Source organism: Mytilus edulis, chromosome 11 (genome assembly GCF_963676685.1).
Source record: "Mytilus edulis chromosome 11, xbMytEdul2.2, whole genome shotgun sequence".
Lineage (NCBI taxonomy): Eukaryota > Metazoa > Mollusca > Bivalvia > Mytilida > Mytilidae > Mytilus > Mytilus edulis.
In genome coordinates this window covers 65,660,878-65,674,297 of record NC_092354.1, presented here as the reverse complement: position 1 = coordinate 65,674,297, position 13,420 = coordinate 65,660,878, and the positions used below count along the sequence as shown (strand labels likewise).

Here is a 13,420-nt window from a genome sequence, read left to right as displayed (position 1 = left end):
GAACAAACAATATTATAAATGTGAGTGTTTTGACTATTGTTTGTTGTATGTTTTACACAATTGTTTATTGTTGTTTTGTTTTTCTATGTTTTCATGTACATTTTGTATTTCAGCTCTGATCCTTTTGTACCATATTTTATACTGAAAAACAGTAGTTAGTTACTTAGTTAGTTATTATAGAAGAGATTTATTAAAACATTAAATAATTTATTTATCTAAATAGATAATTCAACAATAATCAGTCAGATCAGTCAGTTAACATAATTCACACTCAAAGTAATCTGGGTCAGATTCTCCTTCTAAAACTCCACACTGCGACAAATTTGCGCACGATCTGTGGAAGAGCCGTTCACAGTTATCAACTTTGGTTGATAACACCATTACTTCTATTTCACTCTCACATTTATAGCAAGATTTAATTTCCCCATTGTACGTAGCCTTATTTTTTCGTTTCTTTTTTCCCTGTTTTGGCTTCAAACTTTTCATTTCCTTCTGTCACTTCCTTTCCTCTCTTTCTTCTTTTCTCCTTTTCTTTTCCAGTTCCTCATGCTCTTTTTTTCTTTCCTTTCAGTAAGGATTTTGTTCATCTACAGACCAGACAACGCTTTAGGCAATGGAACATACGTTTTTTTTTCTTGCAGACGTCTCTTTTGCTTTTGGCAATTGTAGGAATTTAGCAAAGGAGTCTCTAGAAATAGAAGTTTCAGAAATTGATTGAGTATGTGAAATCAAAGTTGGGATCTCTGCTTCTACTGCTTCTACCTCGGCAGTGGACACATTTGCAATTTCAATTGTTGGTCGTGCAGTCGGGATGTTCTCAATATGACATGTACTTACTGTAACAATTGAAGCGTCGTCATCAACGGCAGCAGTAACTGTGGATGGAAGCACAGTACTTAAAACTGTAGCGTTGTCTTCAACGGTAGCACTGGAAGCGTTGTCATCACCGGTAACAGTAACTGTGGATGGAAGCACAAAACATGTCTAAACCCCATTTTAGTTCGACGTGTGAACCCGGAGGTAGGTACCCGGGGCATAGGCGGATCCAGGGGGCCCTGGGGGGCCCGGGCCCCCCTTTCGTTGGAAAAATTTGGTTGATTATATATGGAATCATTGAAGCATGACTGGAGCGCGCGCCCCCCCCCCCCCCCCCATAGGTCAGTCAGCGCCCCCCTCCCCCTTTAGGAAAAGTTCTGGATCCTTCACCAACCCCCTTTCTCCCGTGATCAATCTTGCCTTTTACACAAGACAAACTTGATGAAAATAGCTTTAATCATCAATGATATTGCTAATTTTTTTTTAAATCTACTTTATATATATTGGTCATTTTCAAAAAATGTCGAATTTTCAATACACTCATGCTTAAATTTGTATTTCTAAAGTAAAATGTAGTTGTTAGAGTTAAAATGGAAGTTTGTAGGATTTATGAGTCTGAACATTAATAATAAACACAATTTTGATCTATTTTGACCAAAAAAATGATGTAGTTCCGTAAGAAATTTACAGCTCTCAAAACCAGATTTGTTTTCATTTTACAATATGAATTTCCGGCAAAATGTGAAAGTCGACAACCTGTGCAAGTAGAAAAGGTGAACAAAATGAAAGGATATGCATACACTGTTCTTCACCCAATAAATACCACAAAAATATTAGATTGTCATATGTCTTCCATTGTTAAAATATCCGAATAACATGGCATTTTCTGTTGACAACTAAACAAGATCAAACTTAAAAGAGGATGCTTCTGGTGCAGTTATTAAAGGTTCATCATAACCTTTTGGCTAAAATGGCCGTATTTACACCCCAAATTTTACTCTGAGTACAGACTAACCTATACACCTGCAACAGTTTTAAGGGATGGCAGGAACTAGATAGAATAGAATAGAATAGAATATTTTTATTTCCCAAATTACAGGGCCCATAAAGGGCATAAAATCAGATACAATTGATTTACATAATTGGTAACAACAACAATAGAGGCATATACATATATATTTGGAATATAAGCATTAGTCAGATTCAAGCTAAAAACCACATGCATTGTATATATTGTGAATAAAAGAATAATAAAATTACATTATACATGTATCTGTATTATGTAATTTTATTATTCTTTTATATAAATAAATCTCGGGGGGGCCACTTCAAACTTTTTTTGGTAGGGGTGAGCAGCTGAGACATCAAGTACCCCACCCTTTTCATATATTTTGTTAATCAAAAATATATACCTTGTCATATATTAATTAACAAAAAACAGACATATAGATATATTTCAATATTTTTCAATATTTTCCCCGCTCATCATCTTGTAAATAGTCGCAATAATATCACCTTCTTTTTCAATAAATTCGTCACATCTTAAACACTTTTTTCTTATTGCCGTTTTACATCTTTCATTATAAAGATATTTCAATTCCAAATTACAATACATATAAAAGACGTTTGGTCAGATCATAGATGGTATTACATCTGTTGTCAGATAAATGTAATATCACCCCAGAGCATGCAGAGTGTAACACCTTCACGGATTTTAACATGTTAAAATATTAATTTAAAACTGATAAAAAGTTTCATTGCCATTCCCTCTTAAAGGACGCTGTCACAATGGAATTTCTTTAAATAATTGGTATCATGTTTTATGTATACAAACCCTTGAATGTTAATTAGGTGCAAATGTCAAAATAGTTGGATTTATTGCATCTATCACTGGCATCAGTGGAAATACCACATCAGAATAAATAGTGTTTAATTGGTTTGACAAATAACTGATGCATTTACGACTGTGGTTTAACGGCATCAAAAATAAATATGGACATCTGATAAGTTTCAGATACTTATATGATATAATCAAGCAAGTGATAATATCAACCTATTGATATATATTTCATCTGAATTTCTCACCCTTTTCATATATCGTAAAGCATGAAAAAGTGACCTATTCCAGCGGCTCATCCCTACCACTAATTATATAGCAAGTTGCCCCCCGAGAAATAAATAGATATATAAATTTTAAATGCATTTTATGTTTCAGAAAATTATTAACTTTTCTAGATTTTGCTATCCATTTTTTTCGTTCCTGCAGAAGGTGCAAAAATTAACTAAGTAGTAAAAACGATTGAGAAGCTCCCCTCATATAATCAATGTTGTGAGTAGTATTGATTTAAATGGACAATAGATGGACAATAGACACCTGTAAACAATAGGTGATTTAACAGGTTTAAACTGTGTAACTGAGTGGACCCTATCAAATGAAACTTGGGTGTTTGTTTATTTTGCTATCTTCTGCAGACTGGAAAAAAATGAACATCAAAATCCAGGTAAGTTTTTAATTTTCTGAAACGTAGACTTCATATAACTTTTATATATCTAGTTCCTGCCATGCCTTAAAACTTTCCTGGATGTACCAGTTTGTCTGTACTCATAGTAATTTTGGAGGTGTAAACACAGCCATATTTTTCAATTCCTTATGATGAACCTTAATCATGCCATCTGCGTATTTTTCGATTTTTGACTTTTTTTTTTATCCCAGTTTAAATAGCCTTCCTAGACGTCATAATTATTTGGACTACTGACTCTTAGAACTACATGATGAGTACATGTATGGACCTAGCTGACAGATTATTTCCTAGCAACTTAGGGGAGGATCATTTGACCTGTTTGATATATTCGGGGGAGGGTGGTCCTGATAACAGCATCCCTTCGCCCTGAGTCCGCTCACTCATAGAGGGTGTTTGCCCTGAGTCTTTGGTGGATTAATAATAAAAACAAAATTTTTTTTGATAAACAAGTCAGCTTTGAATGAGTAAAATAATGGTGTATGAAGTGTAAAACATGACAAGGATTCATAATATTTAAAAAAAAAAGATGTGGTGTGATTGCCAATGAGACAACTCTCTACAAGAAACCAAATGACACAGAAATTAACAACTATAGGTCACTGTATGGCCTTCAGCAATGAGCAAAACCTGTGTCATATAGTCAGCTACAAAATGTATAAACATGATAAACATGATAAAAGGCTTTGCAAATTCAAATGTAAAACAATTCAAACGAGAAAACTAACGGCCTCATTTGTGTAAAAAAATAAAAATTCATTTGTTTATAATACTTCATAAATTGACCGACTACAATTATGAAATTTGTGTAAAAAATAGGATGAATTGTATTGTTGTTTTTTTTGTTGTTGACTAAGAGGTCATATTATTTATTTTCTGTACTGTTGAAGACAGATTTTTCATTTTCATTTAAACAAGGACTGATTATTTATTTTCACAATTATATTTACTATGATTTATAATCATGATAATATTTGAAAACATACAATTTTTAAATTCATTTTTTATTTTTAAATAAAATAAAATAATACATTTTAATTAAATGCACCCGACTTTGTATTCTCAAATTCAATGTGATGCTCCTGAAAATATGTTAATCAAATATACAACCACTACTACAGATAAAAAGACATCCTGATAGTTTGATTTACAAACACACAGTTAAAATTCAGCATAGACTAGTGATATTTATACTTTGTCCTTTATTCTCGGCAACCAAAACATTTTACAGCATTCCTGACACGATTGATAGCAGTACATGTACCTTTGGTCAAGGGAAGTCAGTCGAAATGGTACGGAATTGCTTGCAAAATGTCGTCTATTTTTGGGAAGAAAGTTAAATGAACACACAACCTACACACAGCCTGACAACTTATTGTATAATTCTTCCACTGTGCAAGAGAACAAACACATCTTGGCTGAATAAGTTGAACAAATATTTTCACAACAAAACACTTTATTTTAATTTCTTTTTATAGTTTACTTACATGGACAAATAAAATTTTAGTGATGATAAAGTGAAATTGTTCATCCCGCAAAAAAATAAAAGCTGCAATACTACTTTATATCACGGACCATAAATGTGGATACAAAATATGAAATTTTAGTGAATAAGTGAAATTGATTATACTGCAAATAAATAAAAGCTGCAATACATGAAAAAAGGTGTTGTATTTCAGTGTTTTCCAGATTTTAAAGCTTCTGAAGGACGTAAAAGGGCTTCATAAGGGATTCTGAGGGCAAGCAAATCAAGTCCTTATAAATAATCATATTAAAGAACTAATTTTTTTTTGTAAAATTAAAACTTCAGTATTTAAGAAAATGTACAAAGCTATTAATTTTACATTTTATAAATTATGACATTAACCCTCTCCCTTTCACACCGGTACAGTATACCGGTGAAACCAATTTCAAGATTGTTTTTGGACATTTAGACTTGTTTAATCGTCATTTGCTGACGTACAGATGTGGTTAAGGTTTTTTCTTTGTTGTGATGTTATGCTATTGTTTCAGAAAAAGGGAGAAGGTTTGGATCCATTAAAACGTTTAATCCCGCTGCAAATGTTTGCACCTGTCCTAAGTCAGGAATCTGATGTACAGTGGTTGTCGTTTGTTTATGTAATATATACGTGTTTCTCGTTTCTCGTTTTGTTTATATAGATTAGACCTTTGGTTTTCCCGTTTGAATGGTTTTACACTAGTAATTTTGGGGCCCTTTATAGCTTGTTGTTCGGTGTGAGCCAAGGCTCCGTGTTGAAGGCCGTACTTTAACCTATAATGGTTTACTTTTTAAATTGTTATTTGTATGGAGAGTTGTCTCATTGGCACTCACACCACATCTTCCTATATCCAATTAAGGGCTCAAATTAATCCTCAGATAACCAGCAATGCGATTTAATGTGCATCAAACCTCTATATCATTTTAGTAATTAATAAACAAGTCGCCCCTATCTGATGTGTAATTTTTCTGTAAAAACCGTTTATTTTTCTTCAATTTTGAGGGATATTCTCAAAAAGAAGTGCAAAGAAAACTGCTCTTTTAAGAGGATTTATGTCTTTTTCAATAACTGTGCAGTGAGTTTTTGAAAAATAGTATTAAACTAATAGTTCTAACGTGTACACTAGTTGCAAATGTAATTTTAAGTGTAGCAGCGCAATCACAAACTTGAATTACGCTAAAAATCTGAAGTCATTTCTTAAAGATATTATGGGAAAAGAGACAAAAACTGCTAAAATATTCTGAATTTTTTTTGGCAAAGTTGCAATAGATGTAGCAAAACATGGTTTCGTAAGTGTTGCGGTATACTAAAGTTGAAAACACTTTGTTTGAATAAAGGAACATGTATATTTCAATGAAAAAATGACAGTTTAAAGAGTGGATTCCTCCTAGATTTGCAAAAAAAATCATGCATTTGGCAACAAAAAATTATCATCTGAACACATAATTTCAAAAAGAAAACCAACTGGGTGAGAATCTTTATATTAATTATACGACCGCAAATTTTGAAAAAATTTTCGTCGTATATTGCTATCACGTTGGCGTCGGCGTCGTCGTTGTCGTCGTCGTCCGGCGTCCGAATACTTTTAGTTTTCGCACTCTAACTTTAGTAAAAGTGAATGGAAATCTATGAAATTTTAACACAAGGTTTATGACCACAAAAGGAAGGTTGGTATTGATTTTGGGAGTTTTGGTCCCAACATTTTAGGAATTAGGGGCCAAAAAGGGCCCAAATAAGCATTTTCTTGGTTTTCGCACTATAACTTTAGTTTAAGTTAATAGAAATCTATGAAATTTTGACACAAGGTTTATGACCACAAAAGAACGGTTGGGATTGATTTTGGGAGTTTTGGTCTCAACAGTTTAGGAATTAGGGGCCAAAAAAGGGCCCAAATAAGCATTATTCTTGGTTTTCGCACAATAACATTAGTTTAAGTAAATAGAAATCAATGAAATTTAAACACAATGTTAATGACTACAAAAGGAAGGTTGGTATTGATTTTGGGAGTTTAGGTCCCAACAGTTTAGGAATTAGGGGCCAAAAAGGGACCCAAATAAGCATTTTTCTTGGTTTTCGCACCATAACGTTAGTATAAGTAAATAGAAATCTATGAAATTTAAACACAAGGTTTATGACCATAAAAGAAAGGTTGGGTTTGATTTTGGGAGTTTTGGTCCCAACATAATAAGGGGCCCAAAGGGTCCAAAATTAAACTTTTGTTTGATTTCATCAAAATTGAATAATTGGGGTTCTTTGATATGCTGAATCTAACTGTCATGACTGTGTATGTAGATTCTTAACTTTTGGTCCCGTTTTCAAATTGGTCTACATTAAGGTCCAAAGGGTCCAAAATTAAACTTAGTTTGATTTTGACAAAAAATGAATCAGTTAGGTTCTTTGATATGCTGAATCTAAAAATGTACTTAGATTCTTGATTATTGGCCCAGTTTTCAAGTTGGTCCAAATCGGGGTCCAAAATTAAACTTTGTTTGATTTCATCAAAAATTGAATAAATGGGGTTCTTTGATATACCAAATCTAACTGTGTATGTAGATTCTTCATTTTTGGTCCTGTTTTCAAATTGGTCTACACTAAAGTCCAAAGGGTCCAAAATTAAACTTAGTCTAATTTTAACAAAAATTGAAATCTTGAAGTTCTTTGATATGCTGAATCCAAAAATGTACTTAGATTTTTTTATTATGGGCCCAGTTTTCAAGTTGGTCCAAATCAGGATCTAAAATTATTATATTAAGTATTGTGCAATAGCAAGTCTTTTCAATTGCACAGTATTGTGCAATGGCAAGAAATATCTAATTGCACAATATTGTGAAATATCAAATTTTTTTTCAATTAGAGTTATCTTTCTTTGTCCAGAATAGTAAGCAAGAAATATCTAATTGCAAAATATTGTGCAATAGCAAGATTTTTTTTTAATTGGAGTTATCTTTCTTTGTCCAGAATCAACTTAAATCTTTGTTATATACAATATACAATGTATATTCACTTTTTACTACCAACTGATAAATTAAAATAATCTTTACCATTCAGTGATAACAAGCAGTTTTTTTACATCTTAATATTTTATGATGTATTTAAATGAGTAGTTATTGTTGCAAACTCCATTAGAAATTTTAATTGAGATTAGTTTTGGAATAAGGGAAAGGGGGATGTGATTAAAAAAATTGGGTTCAATTTTTCTCATTTGAAATTTCATAAATAAAAAAGAAAATTTCTTCAAACATTTTTTTGAGAGGATTAATATTCAACAGCATAGTGAATTGCTCTAAGAGAAACAAAAATTTTAAGTTCATTAGAACACATTCATTCTGTGTCAGAAACCTATGCTGTGTCAACTATTTAATCACAATCCAAATTTAGAGCTGAATCCAGCTTGAATGTTGTGTCCATACTTGCCCTAACCGTTCAGGGTTCAACCTCTGCGGTCGTATAAAGCTACGCCCTGCGGAGCATCTGGTTTTTTTAAAAATTTCTTCCGTTGTAGTAGACTTAAATACTTAAATTTCAATAAATTCACTACAATGCCAGTGGCGCAGGGGTACGCTGATCTACCCCAAGGCGCTAAGATTGAGAGTTCGAATCTCACTGCCGGAGTTGGAAAAATAATTTCCTATATTAAATGTAACTTAACTTTACTTAACTTTACTTTCAATTTCAAAAAGGAAGCCTACAATTTTTTTTTTAAAAGAATGTGTGTGCAAAATTGCCCCCCCCCCTTTGCTCCATCGGGCTCGGTCAAGGGTGTCCCAGATCAAGCTAGCATTGGTAATTCAATGAATTTTCCCTTGTAAAAACAAAGTTTAGGTTGCTGATTGATTGAAAACGAATTAGACAAATAACTAGGGTCCAAGTTTGAAAACAGACAAAAAGAGCGTCTAAAATCAATTATTTTGAATGTTACGGACATTGATATTTCAAGGCCTTAAGCACGTTATGCGTCTATTTATACCACTTAGATAACTTATATGGCTTCAACAGACTCGAGGCATTGTGTATCCACCAAAACCTGACCCTATTAGCCCACCAATATGTCTCTGCACGACTTTTTGCCCAAGGATTTCGTATTTTTTCACTTTTTCTCCAACAGTCAAGTGACTTTTGAAAATATACCACGTGACCAAAAAATGACGAATTATCTTCAAACTTAATTTTTTGAAATATTTTACCAATTATCTTTCATCTGAGCCCAACAGGGCATGTGTATGACCATTGATGCGAATTCTGTATTCATTTAAACTTCGATAATGTATTTTCGATAAGTAAAGGTCTATATATACATAATTACCAAATTGCAGAAAAAGTAACTCAAATGAAACACATTCGATTTTTGTCCTAATCTCCTATTGTTTGGAATTTTTATATTAATATAATCAATAAAAGCCAGATTCAGTTATCTTTTTTTGTTCCCCAAGTGATATGTCATGTATGTTGCAGTGGACATAGAAATAATGGGCCTCCATGCATCCATGATTCAGTCTGTAGTAGGAAATTTTCTAAACTTATACAGCTACACATAGCTTTAGCGACTACATGTATATTGAATTCACTGTATTTATTTTCTAGATGGATATTTGAGAAAGTAAAACCTTTATAGAACACATGGGTTGACTTGATAAAGTTTACTAGTTACTCAGAGACAGGGAAGATGAACTTGATAGAATTTCTGAGAGAGACCAAAGTAGCACTGGTAAGTTATTGTATTTGCTTCTATATTTTACATACAAATGTACACTTTTGTTTTTAATCATTACAGAATCTAGCTAAAGATTTACAATTGCCTGTTTTACAATTTTTACAGATTTTTTTGGGTGGAGCCTTGGTAGTCAAGTGGTCTATCAGAAGTTCATCTACTGTTTTAATGTCAGTCACCCTCAGGCTTCCCCTTTTTCTTATAAATATCTTAACACATCAGGTGCCACATGTGGAGCAGGATCTGCTTACCCTTTTGAGAGCACCCGCGATCCCCCCAGTTTTTGATGTGTTTGTGCTGTTCAGTCTTTAGTTTTCTATGTTGTGTTTTGTGTACTGTTGGTTGTCTGATGGTCTTTAAAGCCATGACATTGTCAGGTAATTTTTTATCTATGAGTTTGAATGTCGCTCTGGTACATGTATCTTTCACCCCTTTTCTAGAGTTTTCTAGAATCTTGTTTTTTTTGTCACCTGAGAAAAATATAAATAGTCCCATGAAATTTCTAAAATTTTAGACAGGATTCTAGTCGAAAGGTTTTGTTAGATAGGATTGTGTAGATTGCATAAATTTTGAAAAACATCTGGTCTGACAAATTAGACACTTTGTTTGCAGATTATGAGGCATACTTTTCTTAAGTGTATAATACTATGGGGTTTAAGGTGGTGCTTGCAACCCCCTTTTCCGAAACATGTATAGGGAAAACACTGGAAAGGTACTAAAATCAGTATTTAAAAAATGTACAGTTCCGGATATATTAGTGAAATTTCTGAGATTTTTTTTTACAAAATGCAAAATGGAAGCACTTTTCTGTGTAACCATATCAAACTTTAACATGTTCAAAAAATAAAAAATGTTCCTGTGTTTGAAGTGTAATGGGAAACCATGTTTCTAGAAGATCTATCATTATCAGACACCAATATGCCCAGGTCATCTAGTTCAATTATCATTACAACGTATAGCTAGCGTAGGATACAGAATATATAAATGTACAATAAAAAATAGAGTATCTTGATACACTTTAATTTGGTTATAGTGACCTTTTACCTTTTGTGTTTGCTCTTTCATTACCATTGTCAATGTTAGATAAAAAAAAAAAAACATGTAGATTTTCATTCAATTAAATGTATATCATGTATATATTAAGAATTCAATGCTTCTTTTTGTAAATTCATTGGGGTGTAAAAGCGTTGACCGAAGTACATTTTGTAAAAAGCACGGAAGCGCTTCATTCTAAAAATATGCGCACGGTCAACGCTTTTACAACCTTATGAAGTTACAAAAAGAAGCATTCAACACTTATAATTACATTTTTTTAGCTACATTTTATCATCATGAAAACAGGAATTTTAAATTTTTTATTTAATTCACCTTTGCACTTTATTGTGTGACCACCTGTTATCATGAATAAAAAGTTTTATTGAGTGATGCAATTGCTTAAGGAATAACACATGATGTGCACTTAGCCATTCAGAATAAAGTATTATAATGAACCATATATCTAATGTAATTATCTTAATAATAAAAAAAATCACTACACATGTTAATTATGCAATATGAATGGAAGTTTCAGTCTAAATTTACATTGCAAGCTTAAGGGAGATAATCAAAAGTTTATAAAAAATATTTAATTGTTTTCATTCTTGTTCCCCTTTTAAGATGAAAATATTCTGATCTTCACTAAGTAAGGTCTTGATATTTATGTACTTTTATAACTATATGAACATATTTGATATTTCATTTCAATGTTCAAAACAGTTGCTTTTGTTACAAATCATAGTGTATTGTTTTGTATGTATAAATTTCATGCTGCTCATCAAGGACCTTTATTTGGAACAATAAATATTCTTCATATTGTATTCTATATCTAGGGAAGCAGCACAGGCTCTTCAAAGTCTCTAGTTTTAATGTCATTTTCATACCCGTAGCCAGGGGGGGGGGTCGGGGGGTTCAGATGAACCACCCCTTGAAAACAAATAATCACTGTTAAAGTCAATGTTCTGTTCGAATTGTGACTGTTAAAGTCGAGTTTGTGAGTCCAACGACCCCCCCCCCCCCCTTAAACATTCCTGGCAACGGGCCTGATATTGATCAAATACAAATTTTCCCAATGAAAAAAAACAACATTGCAGAAATTTTGAGTTTACAGTAGGTTGAATAACAAGAAAAAACTATTTGTTTGCATAACAGAAGATGCTGGATTTGCTGTTATGCAATATTGTATACATTAAAGAACCTTATACTTGTAGTTTAAGATGAGAAATTAGAAAGATTTTACAATTATTGATTTATGAAAAGGAGATGCTGGATATATGTCAGTGACAGTATTTTAGCTTCCCAACAGTATTCTAACAACTTTTTAAATACAGTAACTTGAATTTTTGAAGAGTGCAGGGCTTCAAATTTTCTTTAAGTAATGAAAGTTGAGAATAGTCTTCCTTGAGAAAGTCAAAAGACCTGTATAAAGCACCAGTGTTAAAATTGGAGGTCCCTGACTTTTTCAATTTAAAAACGTTGAGTCCCCTACCGGAAAAGACAGGTCCAGGACTTCAGACAAGTGTAGGTATACACAAATTTAAATCACCTAGAATGGACAAAAACAAGAATTAATTATTACTATGCTATAACTAAAGTATTTCAACTTGGAATTATTTTTAATTATGAAATTTGCATAATTTCTTAGGCTTGATTTTTTTAATACACTTCCATGTTTATTCTATATTTTAATGTTCTGTGCGACACACAACACTTTCTTATAATTACATAGAAGATAGCACATTTTCAATAGAATGAAATGTGCGGCCCACAACACTTATATAATCTATATATACAAATTACATTGTATGGAAAGTGGTATGCACTGCTAAAAACATTATAATACAGAATAAACATGGAACTTATTAAAAATTTCATGCACAAGAAAATATGGAAATTCCATAATTAAAAAAAATCCAAGTTGAAATAAAGAGCCTATTTATTGTAATTTCTGGACAATCTGGAAAATTTTCATAGAGGGTATTGGTATCAGAATGGATATCAGTATGTGAGCTCTTATTGCTATACGTAACCAAGTCACATTCTTCTTATTGATAAAAACAATAATTTCTGAATTTACAATATTCATTTTTTTTAAACATATTTCTCAGCTTTGTCTTCATGGCTATTTATAAAATAAGTAACTTTTTATACACTGATATTTTTGGGGGTTGGGTAGGGAAGGTGAGATATTTTGTTCTTCTCTCTGCTCTTACTGTTTAATCTTTATCTGCAAATAAACACCATCACATAATATTACTTGTATTTAAACTGCACTCGTTCTATTTGAGCAGTCATATATTTCTATGTCATATACAGTCACTGACCTGATATCACTTTTCCTCATGAATATTCAAATAGAAATTGCTGAAATTATAATTAATTATTCATACGACCTATTCAACCTGTTCTTGTTTCCAATGTATACAGCGACTCAAACTTATTCTTTTGCAATTTTTGGAAAATGACGCAGTCATTGTTCCATAACTGCCGACCTGAACTTCATTACATTTCTCTGCCTACCGCGCTTGGTTTCGTATTTACTATTTTCCATACAAACTGGAATCTGCTTGTGTTATCATTATGCATCATTGTGTAGTATTAAATCAGCCAGGACCCAGTTTACACTGGTTTCTGCTTGTATTCCACTACACTCGAACAAAGTGTTGTAGTTTGACGGGAACCAGTTTTAGAATTTGTAAACTACAAAACGTAATCGGTTATTGTTCATTCCGTTTTGGTGTTTCATACCGACTTATATGGTTTGAATAAGCTTAAGACCCTTCAAACATTAATGTGATAGGTATATTAAACACTGTTTTACAAAAGGATTGAACTGTTTTACT

The 13,420-nt window shown here is 32.4% G+C and overlaps 1 protein-coding gene across 4 annotated transcripts in view; it reads left to right on the top strand.

Moving 5' to 3' along the window:
• The first annotated feature begins 1,540 nt into the window (after nt 1-1,540).
• The window catches only part of LOC139496087 (protein prune homolog 2-like), a 101,022-nt gene continuing 89,142 nt past the window's right edge, over nt 1,541-13,420 (top strand). For all 4 annotated transcript variants that reach the window (XM_071284541.1, XM_071284539.1, XM_071284540.1 and 1 more), the window contains exons 1-2: nt 1,541-1,589; nt 9,416-9,539. In XM_071284541.1, the coding sequence (XP_071140642.1) occupies nt 9,498-9,539 (42 nt within the window). In that variant the 5' untranslated portion in view covers nt 1,541-1,589; nt 9,416-9,497. The remainder of the gene's footprint in view (nt 1,590-9,415; nt 9,540-13,420) is intronic.